The sequence below is a fragment of the Haemaphysalis longicornis genome, unplaced genomic scaffold (assembly GCF_048455015.1).
Source record: "Haemaphysalis longicornis isolate Haplotype H1 unplaced genomic scaffold, Haemaphysalis longicornis Haplotype H1 scaffold_1, whole genome shotgun sequence".
Classification (NCBI taxonomy): domain Eukaryota; kingdom Metazoa; phylum Arthropoda; class Arachnida; order Ixodida; family Ixodidae; genus Haemaphysalis; species Haemaphysalis longicornis.
Genome location: NW_027526203.1, coordinates 446,824,299 through 446,847,342, shown reverse-complemented (window position 1 = coordinate 446,847,342; position 23,044 = coordinate 446,824,299). Strand labels below are relative to the sequence as shown.

General features: G+C 49.5%; 1 protein-coding gene across 1 annotated transcript in view; it reads left to right on the top strand.

Moving 5' to 3' along the window:
- Positions 1-23,044, top strand: part of LOC144155914 (uncharacterized) — a 48,405-nt gene that overhangs the window by 2,333 nt on the left and 23,028 nt on the right. The window contains exons 2-6 of the mRNA XM_077687623.1: positions 28-114; positions 1,096-1,221; positions 1,279-1,423; positions 2,950-3,076; positions 13,445-13,569. Coding sequence (XP_077543749.1) covers positions 28-114; positions 1,096-1,221; positions 1,279-1,423; positions 2,950-3,076; positions 13,445-13,569 — 610 coding nt within the window. The remainder of the gene's footprint in view (positions 1-27; positions 115-1,095; positions 1,222-1,278; positions 1,424-2,949; positions 3,077-13,444; positions 13,570-23,044) is intronic.

Below are 23,044 nucleotides of genomic sequence, written 5' to 3'. Positions count from 1 at the left end.
ACGTGAGCCGACCCCTTCTGCTCGCAGAGGCAGCTCGAGTACAAAGACGGCGGGACGAGCGACACGTTCATCATGGTTGACCTACGCCACCCAGGGAAGTACAACCGGAACCAGGTAAACATTTGCGCAAGCGCTAGAGTCGTGCGCTAGCAGTACTCGCGGCTGCACAGTACCAAGACCTGAATGCTCTCGTCGCCTAGGAACGGGATGAAAATGGTTGCAAAACATTGACTCCGTTCCCCTGTTCACGCATAAGCTGACAGAACGTTGGTTAAGTTTCTGAACTCGCGAACATACATGCCCACGCACTGACATAAACAAGATGTGTGTGTGGAGGAAATTCAATCCCACCGAAATAACGTTGACGAAATCCCATAGGGGTGTGGCGTAATTATGGCATTAAAGAACTACAAAAAGTGCGAGCAGAAGAAGCTCCTTTAGACCATAAAGAAGCCCCCGGAACCCCCACGTGGTACGGAACCCTCGTGAAAACATTTACGACTCCCCGGTAGCGAAGTGAAGGGGCCAGAGTAGACATAAAGCAAAGTTCAGTTCGCATGTAAAGCAATGGCCCGCGGTAAAATAAATTACATGAATGAAGAGGAGACGATGTTGACTAATAAGACAAAAGAAAAAAGTGTTTACAGGCAGTGGCGTCAATCATGGGGGAAGGGGGGGGGGGGGTTAGGGGCTCCTGACCACCCATTGCACGGATTATTTCTTAAGACTATTCTATTCTATTCTGTTCTATTCTATTTCTATAATTTATAAAAAAAAAAGGCCGACATGGCAAGATGTGTGTTCCTCCCTTGTGATTTTTCTGGATTTACGCCGCTGTTTACAGGCATAGGACACAGAAAAAGGCGTCTGATGCGGTAGACTATGTGGATTTCACCATCAAAGGCGCAATGAACGGTGTTGTGCCCATTTTGTGAGGGAAATGTTCTTGTGTTCTAAGGTGGCAAGTTGGGCGAGTTGTTTAAGGTTCATAAACAGCGCGGTACTATGGGCGTGGGAGAGGTGCTGTGCCCCTCTTCTTGTTCGATGTTAGTAGCGCGCATATCGCTCAGCCAAGTTTGCTGCTCTGGTCCGCAGACAAGAGGCCACAAGTGGGCCGTGTACGTGAACCAAGTGGCGCATGACGCCCTGGAGAGAAGCGAGAAGGCGCGCTGCATCGCGGCCGGCTACCGCTGGAACCCGTACCTGGCCGACTCGAAGAAGGTAGGTCCATCGCTGCGTGGCGACGAGCGCGAACCCATGGCGCGTGCTGCCGCGCAGGACAGCTACCAGCACGAGTGCGGGCCCCACAGCCCGCTGCGCTGCGAGATGGGCGACCTGTCGGGGAAGCTGGGACCGCTCAGCATCGGCACGGGGCCGGCCATCTACACCGACACCAACCTGCCCCTGGTGGGCAACTTCTCAGGTGGGCGCTCGGCCGGGACTCGACCACGGCACCGGTCCAAGCAGCAGCGGAGGAAGCGATACCGCTCAGTACCCGAGTATGCCTGAGGAACGCAGTTCTGCTCAGCAAAAAAATTTACGCTCTGCGGTACTGGTTTATTTCTCGCAGTTCACACTTGCTTGCCCGTATGCAGGCACGCGAACAAAATCGCCATCGAAAAAGGAATAGGGGAGCATCAAATGTCATGGTTGGCATGGTTTAACCGAGCGCCTTGTAAGCTCATATATGTGGTGACGTACGATAATATATAAAGTTCATGGTCAGAACCGATTCAGTGGCGAAATCGGGATGTTTGACGGCGCGAGTCATGGCACATGACGGCGGTGAAAACGAAGCCTCTCCCAGTATGTATACTTGCCTCGAGGACGTGTTGCAAGCGGGCATGGCAAGCCCGAAAGCACACTCACGTTGACGCACGCCGGGACCCTGGGTTGTCGCAAGACTCACGATCAACGTTGTTCGCAGCTTAGGTGACATAGCGAATACTAATTGCGAAAGCTTATTATGGGTTGCCTGAACGGCTACGGGGTTATCGTGCATGGGGCTGCAGGCAGAAGGATTCAAGCTCGCAAGCTGGCCACAACACTGCAGCAGCTTATTCTTTGAACTTGCATATGCTTCCTTCGGTTGGCGCGTCACCGCTAACCATCGATCATCGGGCCCTTGATACTTTAGCTATACTTTCGCTCAAGTGATTTTCATCTGTTCTTCGAATTTCTGCAGCAGGGCATTTTGTCCAAAATAGAGATGTCAAAAACGCGTGCATTTTATGACAAGCTGCACCGTTACACAACGCGTGACAGCAAAAACTCAGGAAAGCATGCGTGAAACTCGGTAAGAGGAAAACTATTTCTCTTTCTGTTAGTCGAATATTTCGTATACTCAAACGGAACTTTTCTGGGTTCCGCTAATAGTACAGACAGAGTGCAAAGCCAATCGCGCAGCTGTAATACTCTTAAAGTAAAAAAATATATATATTTTGTGTATTCTGTTTATTGCTCATTCAAGCGCATCGAATGATCGCAGGTGTGCACATTGCACACGCTATGCCCTTCGTAGAACTCATCCCGATCAGTGTATCAGTGACAGACCTCTCGACGATCGGTCATGGCAAATAATATCAAACGTTTTAACGTTCCCTGTCTCAGTGACCACAAGGTATGGTCGCCTCACGACTGCTTCCGCTTGGGGCCGCTTTGCCGTATCAGCCGCCTTCATCCTTCGATTTATTGTCTACTCGCTTTGCGTTATGATACGGAGAGCGCACCAAGACGAAATATAAGAAGAGGAAGCGAGAGACAGCGCCCTTGTCTATATTGCTTCCTGTCTCCCTCGTCTTTCGCTTACAGGTGATGTTGGCTTGTCACCATGACGCGTATCGTTAACAAGCCGAATCGCTTCATTTGACTTTTTCACGGTATTTTCAAACGACCTAGATGTCTTGTAAATATAGGCGAATGCAGTGGCGCTCGCGTGTGTTCTTGCAGTTCTGGGCCGCTCCATCATCGTGTTCGCCAAGGAGGGCTCGATGCTGCGCAAGGCGTGCGCAAACATCAAGCACGACATCCACCTGGTACGGCACGTCTCGGTGCGCAAGTTCCCCGGTTTCTCGAGGTACGTCCTGGCTCACCTTTCCTTGCGGAAAGCCCTACTCTCTTGTCCCCACCCCCATTCCTCGATTTCATGCTTTAATATGCTTTAATATTATACCGTGAAGTTTGCGAATTTACAAGCCGATGCAATGTTCCAAAGCTCTCGTGCATCGTAGAATCTCAACATATTTGTCCGGACCTCAAGGCACTTCACTGCTAAACTACATCTATAATTTCGTTCAGCTCAAAGGCACACTAAAGAGACCTGTAAGCAGTCTAATCACGCCATCAAGTGTAAGTTCGGACCGTGTAGCTCACATTATAAACTTTTGTGCCAAATTAGCGTGAATTTTTTTCCAACAATGTTATTGCGTTCAAAAGTGCTGTTGCTCTTGCACTATCCTCTTCACCCATTTTCTGACGCCAGCTGTGGCGGCACACATAGTACAAGGGGAGGAATTGAGAGACTGCGAGCAAATTTACCCCATCATTGCAAGCTGCGCCTGCGGAAACAAAGTCTCGATAATGGCGACGCAGCTAGGCCCGAACTAAGTTTTTCGATTCATTATAACAACAAAAAAGAGGCTTCTATATAGACTTCAATATTCGACTCATGTATGCAATGTAGATTACGTGTTTTCAGCTTAGGCTAGACCAAAGCCAATGTTTTTTGGTCCAACCTAAGCTCGTAGTACTGGCCCCCCTTCCCCATTCCCGCAGTCCACGTCGGCCGCGTGCTCTGCTTCCGACGCACGTGCTTTATGTCCGCCCAACATAAAGCCCCTCCATCGCGTCCATCTTGGCCGACGGACGACAACAGTTTGGACAGGCGTTAGCCCAACAAAACTGTAACGTCTGCTCGAATAAGATACCAAGGTGCCGTGTGTGCAGTGATTGCATTTCTTTCCTTGAAACTAGCGGCGCAGCGTCAAAGTTCTGGCCTCAACTTTGTCGTTCCTCGCTGGTCTCGCCCCGTCGGAATTAGCACGATATCCGATGGGTCATTTCTACGCGCGTCCGATGGTTTTTTGTGTGCGAAGCACATTTTGGCGAACCCCCACAGTCGCCCCCCCCCCCCCCCCTTTTTTTCTTTCCACTTTTTTTTTTTTTTTTTGCGGCCGGTTTCTTGAAGCCAAATTAAAGTCCTGTTCTGCCGGCCAGGGGCTAACAGTGGTGTCAGTACTCCCCTAGTAAGATTGCAAAAATATCCAAAACCCTTGTTCTATAAACCTACTCGAAAGCATAGTATATTAAAATTTTCCCCTAGAAATCACGGCGAGATGAACACGCAAATAGACTTTATCCTCTAGTGGGCATTTGAAAACATCGGCGGCAACGTGGTGGCGATTACCGATTTTTTCTTCTGGGCATGCTTAGATAGGGCGTGGAAGATGGGAGGCATGCGGCAATAAACCTACCATATAGACTCGCGTTTTAACAAAAACGATAAAAAAAATTATCACTCAATACAACACTCCTCACATGATCAAGCGAATAGCCTTGCATCCATCGAGCAACCTTTCGAGGGGCTGCATCTTGAAAGCGTACTACTTCCTTTTTTTTCGATGGTACGTTAGATGATACTTGCCGATTTGAATGAAAAAAAAAAATTACATAGATTTGTACAGTTTTCTCTCAGCCAACAGCCAGGGAGCCATTCACGTTTTTGTGTCTCGGCTGACGGATAAAGCCACTGATGTATCGTTTTGCGTCTTAGGCGGATTTAACCCTCGCACACGTTTCGTCTGTCTGTGTTTCTTGCGTTATATCTCGCTTGATATTTCTTTCCTGTACCCACATATAAAGAATAGTGAAGAAATGCATGTATTATCGATAAATAGAGATCATAAACACTGTGCCCCGTTTTTTTTTTTTTTTTTCCTGCGTATGGATTCGCTAGAAGCAATGATGGTGTTTACATCGACGGCGAAAGTTTAAGGGCCACGACATTTGCTAAGCTGTGAAATGGCCATGAGAGCGTGCGGCACATGAGAAAAACTGCACGTGACGTTTTTACGAGGCCACTCAGGGCATTGCATCCGCTACGAAATCCCTCGCACAGACGCCAGACGTCTGCTGATCATGAAGTTGTATCAATATACAAGTTTACAACTTTAGCTAAAAGTTGCGAAAAAAGATTGCATTATTATTAAGGCGACCGATTTGAATGTCTCACCAAACGCAAACAGTGACCGTCGTAATCACGAGTGATACCGAAATTGTCGCAGCTTCAAAGGGAAAGTAAACCGATAGAAACACACTCCGATTCGTGTGGGATTTGGACCCGATTTTTCAGAGCAGGAGTTAAGCATGTTATCACTGCGATAAGTAGGCTTTCTTTAATTTACTTGTTGCGTGGCTTCGTCAGTCCACACCACATCACATATCACCATTGTAAAAGATCACACAAGAACGAGCTGAGGCTGCCCAACCGAGGGATAGAGTTGTCCGTTCTCAAACGGGTCGCTGAGGTGAGGGATCTTGGCAACATAGGCACCGGCTGAGGCCCACCGCTGAGACTCTAACGCCTTGGCTGCTGGGCTTCTCGCAAGGGGCTAAAAATCTCTCTCTCTCTCTCTCTCTCTCTCTCTCTCTCTCTCTCTCTCTCTCTCTCTCTCTCTCTCTCTCTCTCTCTGGCAGTCACACGGGCAATATCTCCTGAGATTTAATTACTCTAACAAAGCGACTCGCGCTGTCCCTAAAATACTGCTTTGCGGAACGGGCATCAACGTCGCCGTAAGCCTTCTGGGCGAGAGCGCCATATGCCGTGGAGGCCCACTGTGCCACGACCAAGTCATATGGCACCCAATCCTCTCTATCTACGGAGAGAGACCTTATACCACGAGGGTGCAGCGGAATCGCCTCCAAAAAACGAAGTCGAAACTAAAAAATCCTGGAAAGTGACGATAGAAACACGCATAAAAAATAACGAAAATGGGCAACCGTGTAACGCCTTGCATTTCAGCAAAAATGCAGAGCTGGCGGAAGTAACACCTTTAATCGCTTTAGTAGCGTAAATGGAGGGTGGTGGTGATTTATTAACAAAGGAGGGAAGAGAAAAGGCCTGGGGATATTGTTGAACTCAACGGGGAGTTCACCCTCATACGACCCAGTCCAGGGAAGGGGATTGGGGCTTCAAAGGATAGGAAGAGAGAAGGGGGAAGAGAAGAGCGTTAGGAGAGTGGGAGATAGTCTATATCGCGTTCGTTTAGTCCATGACTCGATGGCTACAAACGCAGTGCTAGTCCTGTTGTAACCAGGAAGTTGACTAGGTGCTGGAAGACCTCCCGTCGGATGGCGTCCGGTCCCGTGGGGAACAGGAAGTCTTCTAGCTTGTGGCTTGGGGCACCGAGTCGCTGGAGTTCGGCCCGGAGTTGTGTCCTTGCGGTGTCGTGCTGCGGGCAAGAGCACAGCAAGTGCTCTAGCGTCTCGGGCTCTGGGCAGTCGGCGCAGGTGGGGGATGCTCGGCGGCCTTGGTGGTGCAAGCGCGCTCCCACGTTGCAGCAATTGAGCCGCAGGCGAAGAAGGAGCGACCGGGCGTCTCTGCTAATGCGTCCGGGCAAGACCCGTGGGGCCTGGCCACTAACTACTCGGGCATCTGGATGCTTGGCCTCCACCACTCGTGCCAGGATAGTCCTTGCAGCGTCAAATGGCACCACATCCCGGGAGGCTGGAACCCCTGCCTGGCGAGCAGCACCTTTGGCCAAGGCGTCTGCAACCTCGTTGCCCGTGATGTTCACGTGCGATGGCAGCCAGTGAAGTCGCAGTGGACACCCCTGCGCTTCCACCGCATGAAGCTTGGCCGCCAGCGACCGCTCAACGTAGCCGCTAGAGCTGGCTGGCTGGTCGGCGGCACGCAGACGGAGGAGGGCAGACCGTGAGTCAGTCAGGATGATGGCCCCCCGGGCCTGGGTGCCCTGCTTGAGAAGAAGATCTGCAGCCAAGTGAAGTCCAGCCAGCTCTGCGTGGGTGGATGAGGCAGGGAAGGGCAGGCTGCACACCTGGCTGGTGCCGAGTTCTAGGGCCGTGCAGGCGGCTCCGGCTCTGCCCATCGACTGTTGTACAGATCCATCCGTGTACACTTGCAGATGTCCGGCAGCGTCGCCCTGCAGCAGGGCAGCCACCTCTTGGTGGACAGCCTGGGGTGGAGTCGACCTCTTACTACGGACCCCCGGCAATGTGGTGACAATGCGTAGAGCCTGCCCCGTGCCTGGGGGTGGTGGCTCCAGGCGTGGCCGCTGCGGCAACGCGATGTGGCTCTCGTACGTACTGAGCAGCATGCCCATCCGAGAGTTGGGCCGGCTGCGGTAGCGCTCAAGGAGTGCCACGCCGTCAGGTGTGCCCTGCAGGCGGTAGATGTGGTGGAGACCCACCTGCAGGGCCCGCATCTGGATGGGCCAGAAGCCTGCCTCCGTGTATGTCGCCGCCACCGGAGATGTGCTCGGAAGGCCCAAGCAGAGGCGGATAGCCCGGCGCTGATCCACCTCCAGCTCCTCCCACCGGCGCGGCTTGAGTTGCACTAAAGGCAGAGCATAGAGGACGGCGGACGATGCCATACCGTGGAACACCTTCAGGGCCACGGTGTGTGTGCAGCCCTGTCCATGCGCCAGCATCCTCCGCACGCCCTGGTGGACCCTCGTTGTGCGTTTCCGAAGCGCCTTCACCGCAGGTAGCCAGAACAACTGGCAGTCGATCAGGAGCCCCAGATACTTGGCGCTAGTGCACCACGGAAGAGTCTGACCGTTCAAGGTGAGCGGTGGTGTCGTCTTGCGTGCTCTGTAGCCCCTCGAGTGGAAGATCATGGCCTGCGTTTTCGTCTCGGACAGCTGCAGGCCACGGCTTGTCAGGAAGGCGGCGACTGCCCACAGCACCCCCTGGAGACACGCCTTCACCTTGGAGAGTAGCCTCGTTGGTCCGTGCGCCCAGATGGCGATGTCGTCAGCATAGACTGCCATCCCCACTGGAAATGCAAGCCCAGCTGGGATGCAGTCCGGGAGTGGAGCCAGATAACTGGTCAAACAGATTTCTTTCCTCAAGGGATGCCAGCGACCGCTGCGCCAACCACAGAGGGAACAAGGATTAGCCTGGCGCGCGCAGCGTGACATGACGGCGCGTGAGCAGCAGAATGGGCGCACGCGGAGGAGAGCTCCGGCTGTGGGGAAGCTGAAGCATGAATTGCGGCCAGTCTGTCTGTCAGAGTAACTCGCATCAAAAGAGGAGGAAATGAATCGATGAATAAATCGAAAGCGAAGAGACGCAAGCACGATGCAGCAGTAAATAGGTTTTTCATATACCCTAGGACAGTGGTTCCCTAATGGGGCTCCGCGAGGGCATTTGAGGGGTCCGCGAAGCCTCCCTAAAAACTTTTCCTCCTGCCGTTCTTTTCTCGATTTTTGCCAGCACATGCTTGCAATACGAAAAAGGGGGCTTCACCGCATTACATGTACGCTTAGTTTCTCCGCGTAGCACATATTTTAACATCTGCTTTTTGCCCAACACGCCAGCTGTGAGAAAAAAAAAAAAAAAGACGCATCAAAGGCAGCATATAGGTCACAAAAGGCAGCATATAGGTGTTTAGAAAACTTTTAGATTCAAGAGCGCTTTCAGTATAGGCGTTCTCTCTCTCTTTTAGATTCAAGAGCAAATTGTTTAACATTATGACGGGCATCGTCATTAACGTCAAGCAGAAAAGGCGGGCATTGGATAAGTGTGTGGGCGACGTAAGCTGCAAGTGCAAATTGTTTGACATTATAACACCGATCAACTTATTCTCCATCGTGGGGTCCCCCATCACTTTCGCAAGCCCAAAAGGGGTCCCCCGGGGCAGTCATGGCTGAGAACCACTGCCCTAAGCTTTTGCCTTCGAAGCGCGTAAGCAGACTTAAAGTTTCCAATGAATTTTTATTTAGTGATTCATTAATTTATTATTATTATTATTATTATTATTATTATTATTATTATTATTACTGTTGTTGTTTTTGTTGTTGTTGTCATTGTTGTTGTTGTTTTGGATGACAGCCTACATTAGATACTGCGGGCGCCTTTTGCTGGGTCATGAAGGTGCGTTGCATAGTTTCGAATTAAGTAAATGGGTAAAATAAAAATCGAACTTCGATGCACATCTTTTGTTTTGCGCGGAGAGCCGTACCTTGCTCTAATCAATTTTAGCTGTATTAAAGCTGTCCAAGCTTCACAAGGCTTCAGTTTGGGTTGTTAATTCACGGTACATAGAGTAAATATTCACCAGGTTCGCTATATCGTAAAGCCTGGGCTTGCAAAACGCCGCCCTCAAGAGTCTGTGAAGTATTGTAAATCAATAAAATAAAAGATATCGGATGGATCCGGGCGACAGTATAAGGCTGCACCTTTTGCTGCGATTACTTCGGACCACCTGGGCCTCTTTAACGAGCAGCTGGCATTCAGGACATTTTCTTTTTTTTTTCTTTTTTTTCGCTCCGCAAGAAGAAAAGAACCTCCGTGACATGGTTTCGCACCAGTAACTAAACAGCGGCAGAGCGCAGACAGCACGGCGGGTGTGATGGTGTGGCCTTCGTTCGACAATAGAGCTCGAAAACCCCCCCACCCCGCATTTCGGGCAAACATTTCGGAGAAAATGGAAATAATTACTCGGCCCCCCATTACGCTGCGAGCGCATTACAGCGCCGACAATACCAGGGTAATTAAACAAGGTGGAAACGCAGAAATGCGTGAATCAAAACCTCGCGAAGAATGAGTGCTGGTCGACGACTTAATGACGTCACGGGCGCACGCGAAGCGTGACCTGTGCGCGCGAAAATGAGCGCTGTGTTGGCTCTGCAGTGCACGCGCTCGATGCAGACCGAGAAACGCGTGCCCAGAACAACAATGCACGCGCGGCACCTGTGCGAGACACTGTTCGTACGCTATATCGAGGCCAAGAAACGCAGGAGAATTAGCTTGTGAAAAACGATGGAAAGAATCACTGAGGTCTGTTTTCATCACAAAGGGGCCCGCTACCCTTGTTCTGTGCCAAAACACCAGCCAAGAGAAATGCAGAGAGGGAGAAGGATAGAAAGTTTATACTGCCACCCAGAGGAGGTTTATGAAAAATCGAGCTGCAGCCTATTTTCGCCCAACATCGTGTCATCACCATAAATATGCGCCTGGATGGGAGGGGACCGTGGCTGTAGCTGAAACCGCTATCCTTTGAAGAATAAAATAGAAGAGCTAAAGGCATAAAACTTGGTGTACCTATGCTACTTCTAGATGACAAATCTCACCTTAGTGAACACCTGGCGATTACAAAGTTCTTCATTTTGGTGACGGCGTATACAGGGAAAATCACTTCCAGAGACAAACACCAGCTCTGTGTTCTTCGAGATACCAGGATAGACAACATCTTTTTCCCTATTCTGTTAGAAAGGGGGTCCGTAAGAACTCGTTTCTGGCCTCCTACCTTGTTCACACAAGACGCCTCCAGGCGAGCAAAAAGCAACTGCTTGCCTCGCATTATTGTTCATTGACATTCAGCATCAAAAAAGCATCCCACAATTTCCCGCACAACTGAGCCGCGCGGTTCATACTTACACTCCTTGTCCTTTTAGTTACATGATTCGATCGCTGTAATCTCCAATAGTCATTAGGGTATTTAACGACGCTACAAGAAAAAGTTGACCCCATACACATCACTCGCTCGGTGCTTGACCATCGACGACTTCTGGATTCCCGGTATGCGCTTAAAACACAGGCCCATTAAACAGCCGGGATATCAATATTGTACTGAACCCAAGGCAGTACTGTGTGGAGCATCTGCTGCAGCTTATCTTTGACACACCATAATGTGCGGCGGGGATCAGCGCTCTTGTTTATTCTGCGGCGTTTTCATTGATAAGCAGATAAGCTAGATTTTTCTCTCGCTTTTGTCGCTTTTTAAACCTCGTTCGTATCACCAACCGAACTCGTTTCGTGTTCTGCTGCTGTGTGCGAAATCTTTGCACTTCCGATGTACGCAAAGTACAAAAACTGGCCGCCCATCTGCTTGCTTCGCTACAAATGTCGTCGAAAGCCGACAGTCGTCTGCCGCCCCTGCCAAGTAACCGCCTGTCCTCGCTTCCCCTCCCACCCCTCATGTCTTCCCCTCCTCTTTCGCTCTAGCGATGATGATGATGATGATGATTTGGCTATCCCCTTTGAATCGTGTGGGCGCAAGTTCTGCACCCTAGCCGTCACTTCATTGCACCACTAGCGCACCGTCTGTTGGGATAGCGCGCGTCGCTTTCCTTAGCTCTTGTTTTTTGTCCTGCTTTGAACAGCGTGAGCAGAAATATTTTTTTAGTGTTTTCTTTTCTCTCGCTTCTCTGCGACGCCGTTTTAACATGCAGTTTCTTTTTGTTTGCTACCGTAACAAGCAATCCGACGCGTGCTCTTAATTGAAATAGCGCTGGTATCTGTTACGTATACACCTTGCCCCAAATATGCCTGAAGTTTTCTTTGCGCTGAACGGACAGACGGACAGACAGACAGACAGACAGCTTTGGCGCGTTAAAACAGGCTTGAATACCTCCGTGAACTTCGTATACCAACAGTTTTGCAGACTTTGTGTGTAGGACAACAACGTACGTGTCTGTAGGAAACAGCGATCGTTACAGGCGCGGAGTTGTCGCGGAGGGCAGGCCGACCGCGTTGCATGCATCCACATAATGGAAGGGGCAGATAAGCTCACTGCCACGTACACGGAAGTGCACATCGGACCCAGCTGGCCACTGTCGAAGTTCCAGTCGAACGCGTCGTCGCTCGTCGAGAAAGAAGCGCTGTGCAACGCCTTGCCGCGCAAAACACGCGCTCTCGCGTACCGCACAAACAACAACACAAAAACAAGGTCGCTGCGGGTCGGCCAGCGGAATTCGTTTTAAGTTTCTCAGCAAAGCGGTCTATCATTGCGTGCATGCTTGCATTCATGCGTGTACACTCTGGCACAGTATAGCCGAGTACGGCGGCGAGAGATGCATGAAAGGAGCTTTCAAGTCGGTCTGCTTCGCTGCATGCGGCTTCTCCCACTTACGGAGACAATGGGCGAAACGGGAGCGACTCAGAATCGCTGTGACGCAAGCCTCTCCACTGAAACAACACGCTACGGTGCACGGGGGCACGCGTGGTGCGAGGGGGACAGAGGACAGACAGCCGCCAGCGGTGGGCAAGGGGTCGCTGAAGCCTATGCCCGCTTTCTTTACGCTGTTCTAGTGGCCTGCCTCTTAGTGTTCTCTTAGCGCCTTCTCACAACACGCTGTGCAAGAACAGTCCTACAGCTATTGGTAAACCGGGCCCTCTCGGGTTTCGGTCGAGGAGATATGGGAAAGAATTCCTCCCAGCCGCCTAGAAAGAAAATAGCGTATACATATATATATCGGGGACAGGGCATATATGTATATAGGAGTGAATTGTAGCTTCATTCATCAGTGCCTCCTTCTTTCATGATCCCCTTTTCCCGTTCCGCGTTTCCCATTTCATGTTATCCTTGTTTGTTCGTTTCCGTGGCCCTCTCGCTGTTATAATTTTTTAGAGCTAAGTTGGGCTAATTGGCTTTGGATATGCATGCGACAAAATCGCGCCGAAGAGCGAACTCAGTAGAGGAGGGTGGTGGTAGGCAAGCGCAGTGCACTCTCCATTGGGTTTCAGAGTTTTGCTCAAGGTACTTCGTTTGCCCCGGTGTTTTTACTCCACACGTGAGTACTGGCAGTATATGCACTGACTGTACACCTTTCTTTTTTGGAGGGCTGCCGTGTTTATAACTTTCGAGTGTTTCCCAAGTGCGCCCTGCACCACGCTTATTCTTCATTCAGACCCTCACTTCCAGTCTGAGCTTGTTTCGGCTATTTTCCCAGCGTATTTACCGAAGTGGTATTAACAGACAAGCGGTACTATTGCCCTTCTGAATCCTAAACGCACTCATGATGGGAATGACGCCAAGGGAATCGCTCCTGGTTTCATCCTGTTGTTGGCTGATGTCGCAACGCTGCGTAGCCACAGGCAAAAACGCCGGAACTTTTACGGAACTGGCGGCGAACACCACCAGTAACGCCGAGCTGAGGTATAAGAGTTTTTTTTTTTTTGTATGAAGTTTTCTTTGTTCCCTAGATAGCACAGCAGTGTCTGAAAATTCCCCAGTGGTGTGTTTGCAGGGGTAGCAGACGCGTAAGTATAGTACAGACTTTGAACCGGTCCCGAAACGCCAAATCAGAGGTACCGGGCCGGTCTGATGCGCGGAAGGTGGTGTTACCGTGTTGTCCGTGAGCTCGTGGCACCCCCGCGAAGTTTGACGAGTGGCCACGAGCTCGCTGCAGCATTCTGTGCCAGCAGGCAGCAGCTCGCCCTGCAGGGCGAGGAGACCCACGCGCTGCTGCTCTCTTCGCAGCGGCGCCTTCATGGACCACATGCGGACCCTGCTGAACGCCAGCGACTGGCTCGTCATGTCCGACTTCGAGGCCGAGCAGGACATCCTCGAGGGACAGTGCACGCAGCTCACGGTGCACTTCTTCGGTACGTACTCGCGACCCATCATATACTCCTGGGCACGGCGTCGACACCCACCCACACGAAGCATGTACACTACCCAAAGCATGCAGTGCTGTCCTCCGCGCATACTTGCCTTCTGGGCTTGTAAAGTTATTATTTCCCGAGTTGTGCTATTCGTAACCGTATTGACCGCGCAATGGCCTGCAGAGGGCGGCGAACCACCGGCAGAGGGCGGCGACAGTTGCGGTTCTCGGGCGAGACAGAGAGCGGCTTGGCAGACTACGAAACCTTTTTAAAGCGGAGCTTTCTGTGGCTCACTGATTGCGATGTAGGGAAAGCCACCTTTACACAATGGGTTACCAGGGTCCCTCGCATCATGAAGCCGACGACTATTCGATTGCACCATCGTCGCATTGTTTTAAAAATAAACGAAAACAGGTTTATTTGCATGATAAATATTATGTATATAGAGAAATTTATTCTGTTAGATATAGACAGGTGAACAACATGGCGCGTTTGTAATAATTGAGGACTAACACATCCAAATGACCCATGGGAAACGTCTCGGTTTGACGATGGCGTAGCGCCCTAGACCCCAACCTGGTCTTTGCATTCATAGGCGCCTAGAGCGTTCTGCTTCCTTTTCGGGTCTCTGAGCCTTTCCTTTGGGTTCGTTGCGCGGTTGTTGGCTTTGGACTTTGGCTTAGTTGAAGTTGACTTTGGCTTTGGAAGTTTGGATTTTAGACTTTGATTTGACTCAGTTTGCATGGAGAAAGCTTCGCGTTTTAAGCATATTTCTCCGAAGAATGGGGCATTGAATTTTTTTTTTTAACACGCCTCCGGTGCGCAGAAATTGATGAGGGGTACTCTCTCAGAAGTTCGAGCTGCTGCAGTGCATGGCGGCACGCGCGCCAGTACGCATCATCACTCATCGATTTTTTATATCCCGCTTCTCCTCTACTCGCATCTGACGTAACAGTTAGTGTATCGATCGGCTGACGTCGCCTCCATACATTAAACTGTGCTATCTCTCTCTGAGGACACAAGAGGACGTGATGCGCATAAGACGTACGAGTTAACTCGTCCCCCGTACGTTCTTGTTTTCTGAGCACACATATTGTGATTTTTTTCTCTTTACCGTTGATAAGTCGCACTCCACTGGCGACTTATCAACGTGACTGTACCTGCCCGTGGTGTTAAATGGCGGTTGCTGAGTTGCATCACTTCGCACCGACCATCCGCCTTCAATCTCGATGTCTTTCAGCCTGCAGGGCAGGCCCAGAGATTGCGTACATGCGTACAGGCGGTACGCCCCACATGTCGAGCGTTCTGCATCAGCTTGTGCAACATAAGCCAATTTAGGGTAGAATTCTGTTAAACAGCGGCCTTCATTTCAAAATGACCTGGCATTGGCGTGAGAAAGGCATGCTTTAGGGTCGAAGCCCCTTAGGGGCTGGGGCTGTTGCCGTCTCCTGTCGTCGTCGTCGTCGTAATCGTCGTTTCATGTAGTCACGGTACTAAAACACCGGGAAACTCGTTTACGCCATTCGCTAGAACGTAACGCCTACTAAAAAAACACCGGGACACTCGTTTACACCTCGCGCTGGAGGGATTCGTAACGCGTACTAAAAACACTGAGACACTCGTTTACGCCTCGCGCTGGAGGGCTTCGTAACGCGTACTAAAAAAACACCGAAACAACCGTTTGCACCTCGCGCTAAACAGCTTCGTGCTTCCAAGACAAGAGACTTTTACAGCTAAGCTATATACCTCTACCCCAACAGTTTCATCTCCGTTGGCAAAAACGCCAAGGCGCCAAGAATGTACACTTATACACTGCATGCTTCGCCCCCTCCCCAGGTTTCACGTTAATGGAGGTGGCCCGGGATTTCCTTGTTTCAGCAGTCTTGTGAGCATGGACTAGCCTAAGATAAGAGAAGGCGACGCACCCGGATGCGGAGGAAAACGGCGTTGTCGAAGCGGCGCGACGTCGTGTGCAGGCGCTGCTTCGAGGCGCCGTTTTTACGAGGTTTTGCGGTTTTACACTTTTTACGAAGATGCTCCATACATTAAAATGTGCTCTCTCCCTCTGAGCACACTGTGATGGAAGACTGAACGAATAAGTAGTAAAGAAGCAGGTCGGCGAACGTGCAGTACGAAACCTTTAAATAGGTGATCGGAACAGCCGAGGTGATAAGCAGGTTAGCTTTACGGACAGAACTAAGCTTACAATAGTGAACACATTCTTTCCCGAACGAAGAAATAGGAAATGGGCGTGAAAACGCCCCAACAGCAATGCGAAAAATGACTTCGTTCGAACCGTCAATTGTACAGGACGTTGACGGGCTAGGTAAAAGTCAGGAGCAGTCTTGCTCAAAGGATGACAAGGAGCAGATTAAGTATCTTAATTGACAGCCTGCGCGCGTGTGGTGTGATTCTTTCAACTGTCCCCCCCCCCCCCCGTTATCCGCGCTGGTTTCTCCAATGAGCAAAGTTAGGCCACATCTGAGAAGGAAAAGGACGAAAACAGTAATAAGAATGAAACCGAGCCCTAACTAATTAAGAGGGAATGGGGTGTTTAGAATAACGCTTCAGAATCAGTTCCCGATCTCAACCGTGGAGAGTGAATAATGCGTAGACATGCTGGATGAAAACCCGACTACAGTGATCTCAGGGCCAGGTGTATGCCTGTAGGAGAAAAAAAAGCAGAAAAGAAACGGGTAAATCATCTAAGAAAACGGAGGAACTCATCTAGAGACGCAGGAACATGAAATCCTGAAGAGCGAGGGAGCAAATCCAAGTGGCGGAGTTGTCGAAATGGATAAGCAGAACAAGGTTACTGACATTCGTGCATACCGAACACGACAAATGTTGAAGAAACTTTACAAAAAAGGAGGACGCTTATGAGCGACGAAGAATAAGCTTGCTATTGGCGAAGATAAAACGTATGCACTCAGAGACGAAAAAGGTAACATTACGCACAACATGCATGAGATAATGAAAGTAGCAGAGAGGTCCCAAACCGAGTTGTACGCGAGCAAGGTTGCGTCACGAGGCAACACTGAAAAGACTAACTTGACTCGCAAAGTTTCTATAGCAGCTAAAAATGAGGTGGAAAGGGCGCTGAAATTAAGGTTACGACGAGACGGGAAGCTGCACGATACAACGGAATAACCGTGGATCACCTAAAATACGAAGTTGACATTGTACTCGGAAAGCGTACAAAATTATTCTTCGACGCCGAGGACTTTAAATGCACCGCTAGCCCATGAAAAAAAAAACCGCCCATACAGTTTAAAGTCACAGGAAGAGTGATGTAAAGGAGCTTAAGAATTACAGACAAATTGTTTACCGGAGAAGCAGTTAACTCATCAGCGGCACTGTAGGTTTTCAACAACCGAGACGGCAGACTAAATTCAGGAAAGGCGACCCGGCAAAGGATAATTATCATGCCATCAACGTGGTAAAGGAGAAATCCTCGGAGTACAATAAGCCCCTTTGCATTTATAGATCACACTAAACTTTTTTATACCCTTTTTGGCAAAAAAGGGTGTAGCGTAAGTGGAAAAACGGTGTTGGGAGCCCGTTACACCCTTTTTCTTGAATCTCAACACCCTCTTCCTAGCTCTACACCCTTTTTGTGTGAAAAAAAGGGTGTTGATCAACTTCAACACCCTTGGTTTTTCTTAGGGTGTTGAAGTAACGTTGGTTGAAAGGGTGTGGAAAAGGTGTTGAGCTGTTCATTGAATAAGGCCATGCATGCATGTATAATCGCACTGTAAAGATCAAGACATCCCCTCATGCCCTCCTCTACTCGTAAGAAATGTTCAAAAGCAAAGAAAAAAATTGTTCGTCCGCAATGATCGCTCGTTTCCATATACGGTGCGCCCCATGCCCCAAGTTGAGCTTTGGCACGTAAAATATGAATTTCAACCTTAAAAAAAACTATACTTGAGTGGCGAAAAGGGTGTTGGACGACTGCAACACGCTTGGCTTTCTGTAGGGTGTTGAAACGGTGTGAAATAGGTGTTCAGTTGCAAAAAAAAGAACAGCGCAGCTGAGGGTCCACCTAGTTTCTCCCAGTGTTGCTAAGTTTTGCTACGTTTGCTAGGCTTTGCGTTGTTCTTGCTAAGCTAGGATAAGCGCTGAGGGGTGAGACCAAGTTTAACCGGATTTTACAAGGCAGTGTGTCCCTTACAGTGTGTCCCCCACACTGACAGCAGATCCAAGGGGGAAACAAGATAGGTCGACCCCCGCTATGCTGTTTCTCCATCCTTGCACCACCAATGCAAGCTGCTTCAATTTCAAGTTGTTGCGTTTTAGAATCCCCAAAAGACCTTTGAAATGGTATAGTAAGAGGTGCGCGTACGCTTGCGCCTTCTGTGATCACACTCGAACAAGCTCCAAAGCCGGCTTCACTGTTATAACACCTTATCTGCGGTGGTGCACCCTTTACAGGGGGCGCAGTTCTTTTTCTCTTTTTTTGCTAACCTAGTTCAAGCTAAAACAGCTTCACTTGTAATAAATTATGCCAATATATATTGTGTGAAACATCGTTAGGTACAAAACATACTCCGCTTGTGCAAAATGTTCTATCCACCCGTGTACACGTGTATGAAATACCTCCAAAGTTGGAGGTATCGTACATCCTTTTTCGCAGTTGGCGGTCTTTCCTTACACCCTTTTACTTACACCCTTTTTATTTACACCCTTTTTTTAATTTCCAACACCCTATTGGTAGCTTTACACCCTTTTGGAAAAAAGGGTGTTGAAATATTGAACACCCTTTTGAAAGGGTGTTGAGATGGCGGGAATATTTGTTTGGTATTTAATGAAATTCTGTGACTTGTTGCACACAATAACTACTTTGCGATTAAAAAGTTTTTGCAAATCCGCATGCTGATTTGTACATGCTCACACTAAAATGGATGAATCCGGAATTAGCGCTAAAATATCTTATTTTTGCAAGAAGCCCACTGACTCTATCGGAGGACTTTCCTCTGCTGGCTATAAAAGCAGGAAGACCAGATGTATTTTCAAGTAAGTATGTGCTCGCTGTCCCAATGCATACCGTTGGTTTTCTTTCTCAATTCATTTGATGGTCAACTGTGACTTGTGCGTGTTGCATGTGTCAGTATGGCGCGCTCTCTGCCCATCCACATCGTCACTCGTAGCTCCGCTGCCCACGCCCTAATTTTAGGGTGTTGAGCAATCTTCCACCATTTTTTAGGGTGTTCACACGAACACCATTTTTGCATCCTTACACCCTTTTTTAGCCAAAACACCTTTTAAAGGTGTTCGCCATGGGACACGATTCTTACACCCTTTTCGGCCAAAAAGGGTGTAAGAAAGTTAAGTGCGATCACGGCATTCGCAGATGCGTGGTATTTATCGATTACAAAGAAGCGTTTGTTCCAATAGGCACCGCCATAGCGATGGGAGCATTGAGAGAATGGAGTAAATCAGACGTACCGTCAGGGACAAATAAAACGCGAACACGAAAATATGAACCAGAACACGCATATATCGCGATTTCTTTCCGTGCAAATCAAAATGGCGCGTGGCTTAGTAACAAAAACAAGGTTGGGAAATGAGGCTTTGCAAATATACCAATAGCGCGCCATTATAGAACTTCAACGAACAGTTTCAATTTTGCGTGTTCTGGTTCATATTTTCGTGTTCGCGTTTCATTCGTCCATGACTGTACATACATAGTGCGAATTATGAGACAAAACATTGCTCTCGCGTCGGCAAGCCTGCGCCGAGAGAAAATTCGTGGTCACCATTCGCGATAACTTCTGCGCCAATTTGCGCACTTGCAGCCTTGTTCCACATTTTCAGCAACGGGACCAGCAAAAAAAAAAAAGAAACTTCGTTGTGATGTAGCTGTCATCTGTGCATTACTGGGCCATTTGTCAAATAATATCAGCGTGCGTTTGCGTGTGCGTCCCCGTCCCGAATAAAACGGAATCGGGACCCTGCCCATTTTTTGAATCCTTTAAACGCAACTGTTCCCGATGAGGATCTCTCCTCAATGTCCTCGAGAGACTCCGCTTCTCACTCGCTCACTCTTCAGTGGCGGGACTACGACCCTCATTCCGCTCTGCACTAGCTTAGGAACTCTTCTGAGGAACCTTTGCAGCAGGCGTGGGTAGCCTAAAATGGGTTGGACTGCCGGAGTTTCACAGCGTCTTACCGCACAAAGTTTGATTGATTGATTGTAGGATTTAACGCGCCGACGCAAAGCAGGCGATGAGGCGCGCCGTATGGGAGGGCTCCGGATTAATTCTGACCACGTGGGCATCTTTAACGTGCGCCGAAATCTCGTACACACGGGCGTTTTTGCTTTTCGCCTCCATCAGAAAAGCGGCCGCCGCGGCCGGGAATCGAACCCGCGACCCCGTGTTCAGAAGCGCAACGCCGCAGCTACTCAGTCACCGCGGCGGGTACCGCACAAAGTTTGATCCGCGTGAACATTGCCCTTAGCAAATGTACACGAGGAGTAAGTCTTTTCGGACTGCATAAAGGATGACGAATCCGTTGAAATCGACACCATCAAGGCAAGGAAGTTGTGCGGAAAAGAATGTGACGTCGGCAAACAAAATGTTCGGTGTCACAAAACGCTCCGTGCCGCGCAGGCGTGTGGGGAAGCCTTGGAAGCAGGGAACACGTCACATCAGCTCCAAAGTTCCTACCTCATCTAAAGTTCCTTCTGTAAGCATAATGACCCGGCTATTATATAAAATAACAAATCCAAAATTCACGTTAATAATTTTTTTTGGAAAGGAGACTGGTGACAGCGACGCATAACGGTTTCAGTGTGCTTGGGACACTGTTAACGAGACGAAGAAGATGTCATTCGGGACAAAAAGTGCAGTCTTCGTCAAAACTGTTTAGACACGCGAAAATTTCTTGGCAATGAAGAATTCAGAGCAAAATCTTAACGTTGAAGGGTGACCGAAATATTTCATGACAGTAAGGTGCTTCCGCCGGCTTTCCAACATAAAACATTTGAGCTTTGCCCGAGATGTAAGCTTGTATTTTGAATTCTTCGGGGTCTATAAACTTTCGGCAAAGACTGCACATAATCTGAGGATTTAGCGCTTATTTCAAGACGTGCGTCGCTTGCCGACAGTCTAATGAGGCGTTGCGAAGTATGATCGCAGAAAGCGTTGTGCGCGTCTTAAAGGAAAACGATTGCGAACGGTAGGGATTTCCACTGCCGTCATCGGACGCATGTGCATTGACGAGGCTATAACGGCGGCCCGCCATGATACGAAGCCGCAAAAAAAAAAAAAAAAAAACCAAGCAAGCTTCTTTCTTTACTCCGTGGTCGCTGTCTCGAAAAGAACCGTGGGAACTGCCGAAGTAGGCGCCGATTAAATATTTTCCAGTGGCGGACAAGATTTAATCAGCGACTCCTATAGGTAAAGCAGGCTTATGGAGGTCATACTGTCAGTAAAGAGCGAGCCGAAAGACGCACCTCTCCTTCGTTTTGGAACCGATTCTTGAGAGTGCGGATTAGAAATTTCAGTCACGCTGCCTAGATCCTGGGAGACGCTGCTCGAGGAAGCGACTGAAGAAAATGCGGCGTCTTCACGCCAGGTCGGCAGTATCTAGGTGCGTCGTCGAAGTGCCGTCCTCGTGCGCAATCAGTTGGTCACCGAATACGTACTCTCGTTCTCCCGAACACGCTTACACCGAAGCCCGCTCTGCATAGATGCGCGCCTGTCGATACACCCCCGTGGACGCACGCTGCGTTTCGATACGGGTACGGAGAGAGGCAGTTTAAAAAAAGGAGGCAACGCAGTTTTTTTTTTTTTTTTCGTCGCTTTTTTAGAACCCTTGAAACGCTAGGCGCCCTCATTTTGATACCTTCGAAAATAACATTGTGGCAAGGTTTCAATTCCCTATAATGTGCCAAGTATAGCCAAGGTTGTTTCGCTTATGTTTCGTTAGAAATGTGCGGAATACGGGACGTGTGCGCGGACATCGATCCTCATTGCATACCCTTTAGTTCTGTCAGGGTCACTGGAGTGTCAGAATGATTATAAATGTCGCACTGCGCCGTGCGAAGATTGCAATCTCCAGTATTTTTGACAAGAAAAAAAAATATAAATCGTAACTGCACTCTGAGCGAACCGTGTAACGATAACATAATTGGGCGTACCCTTTGTTGTGCACACTTACATCGCTTTTTTTTCTTTTCGGAACAGTGCAGGGGGTGCAAAGCAGTACGAGGCGGGCCGAAGCTATTCGTGGGCCCACCTCTGTTATTTCGGTTATTGCTGTCTGTTAGGACTCTCTTTCGGCCGCGCAGAAACCCCAGATGGCCCGCTCGGTAGAGCCTGCACGCCCGTCAACGATATTGCGTGTATAATAAGACTTCGCAGAAACAAACCCGCACCAGCCGTCATACACGAGCCGACACACCGACTTAACATTTTCTGGTTTGTTTTGTTTTTGCCTGCCTGTCACTCAGCACTGCTTCGGCCCGCAACTTCGAGCTCTGTGTATATAAACGCTGCGGCGTTCGCGTGCGGTTATTTACCCCCAAAATAAAGCGGCCGAGTTGTCCAAGGCAAGGACGAAGAAAGGTTATATCTGCGTTGCGCCCCTCCGTGTGGCCCGGTACGTCGAAGTGAAAGTGAAAACGCCCGTGTGTTCAAGATTTCGGCGCCCGTTAAAGATCCTTAGGTGGTCAAAATTAATCCGCAGCCCTGCATTACGGCGCGCCTCATCGCCTGTGTAGCGTCGGCGCGTTAAACCTCATAGCCAATTACTCTGTAGGAAGGTGTACAGCTGGCCAGGTGTCGTGCGGGCGGAGCCGGCGACGCACACTACGATGATGATGATGTCCTCAAAGATTTTGGCACGTACCCGCAAGGGGGGATTGGCCAGGGCTAAATCGGTTGTTGAAATACGTGGGGACCTCAAAATACTAAATTATTTCCGGAAACAGACCAGTCCGAAGCCGATCATTGTCTTTGTTTTCTTTTTTCGGCCGGCTGAAAATCCGGAAGCATACCCGGCTCCCACTTCTTTCAATTGGCGCCTAGTGGTGCATCGCCATACGGGTGCCCAATTTACCTAAACCAGCCCGCACACAGCTCCAATCAGCATCGCACTGAACCTGCCCGGTTGGGTACATTGCCTAACGCCTCGTGGCATGACCCCTGGCCGCAAGAGCGCCGTCCCGGTGCTAAGGGGTGTGTTCCGTTCAGCATTGATTCTACGGTTTGAGGCGAGTAGCGTAAACGACGTCGGTAGTGGGTGCGCGGGTGGACCTTTACGAGTTCGCTGAAGCAATTTTATAAGTCACGTCTGTGAGATGTCGCCAACGGCAACATCGTCAACGGCAATCGTATAGGCAATCCAGAGCGTCTTCAATCCGAGGAAGAGGGTAAACGTCCTTCTCCGTAACTTTGTTCAAGTGTAAATAATCTCCGCAGAACAGCCACGTTCCACCCTTTTTTCTTGACGAGAACGAGAATGACGG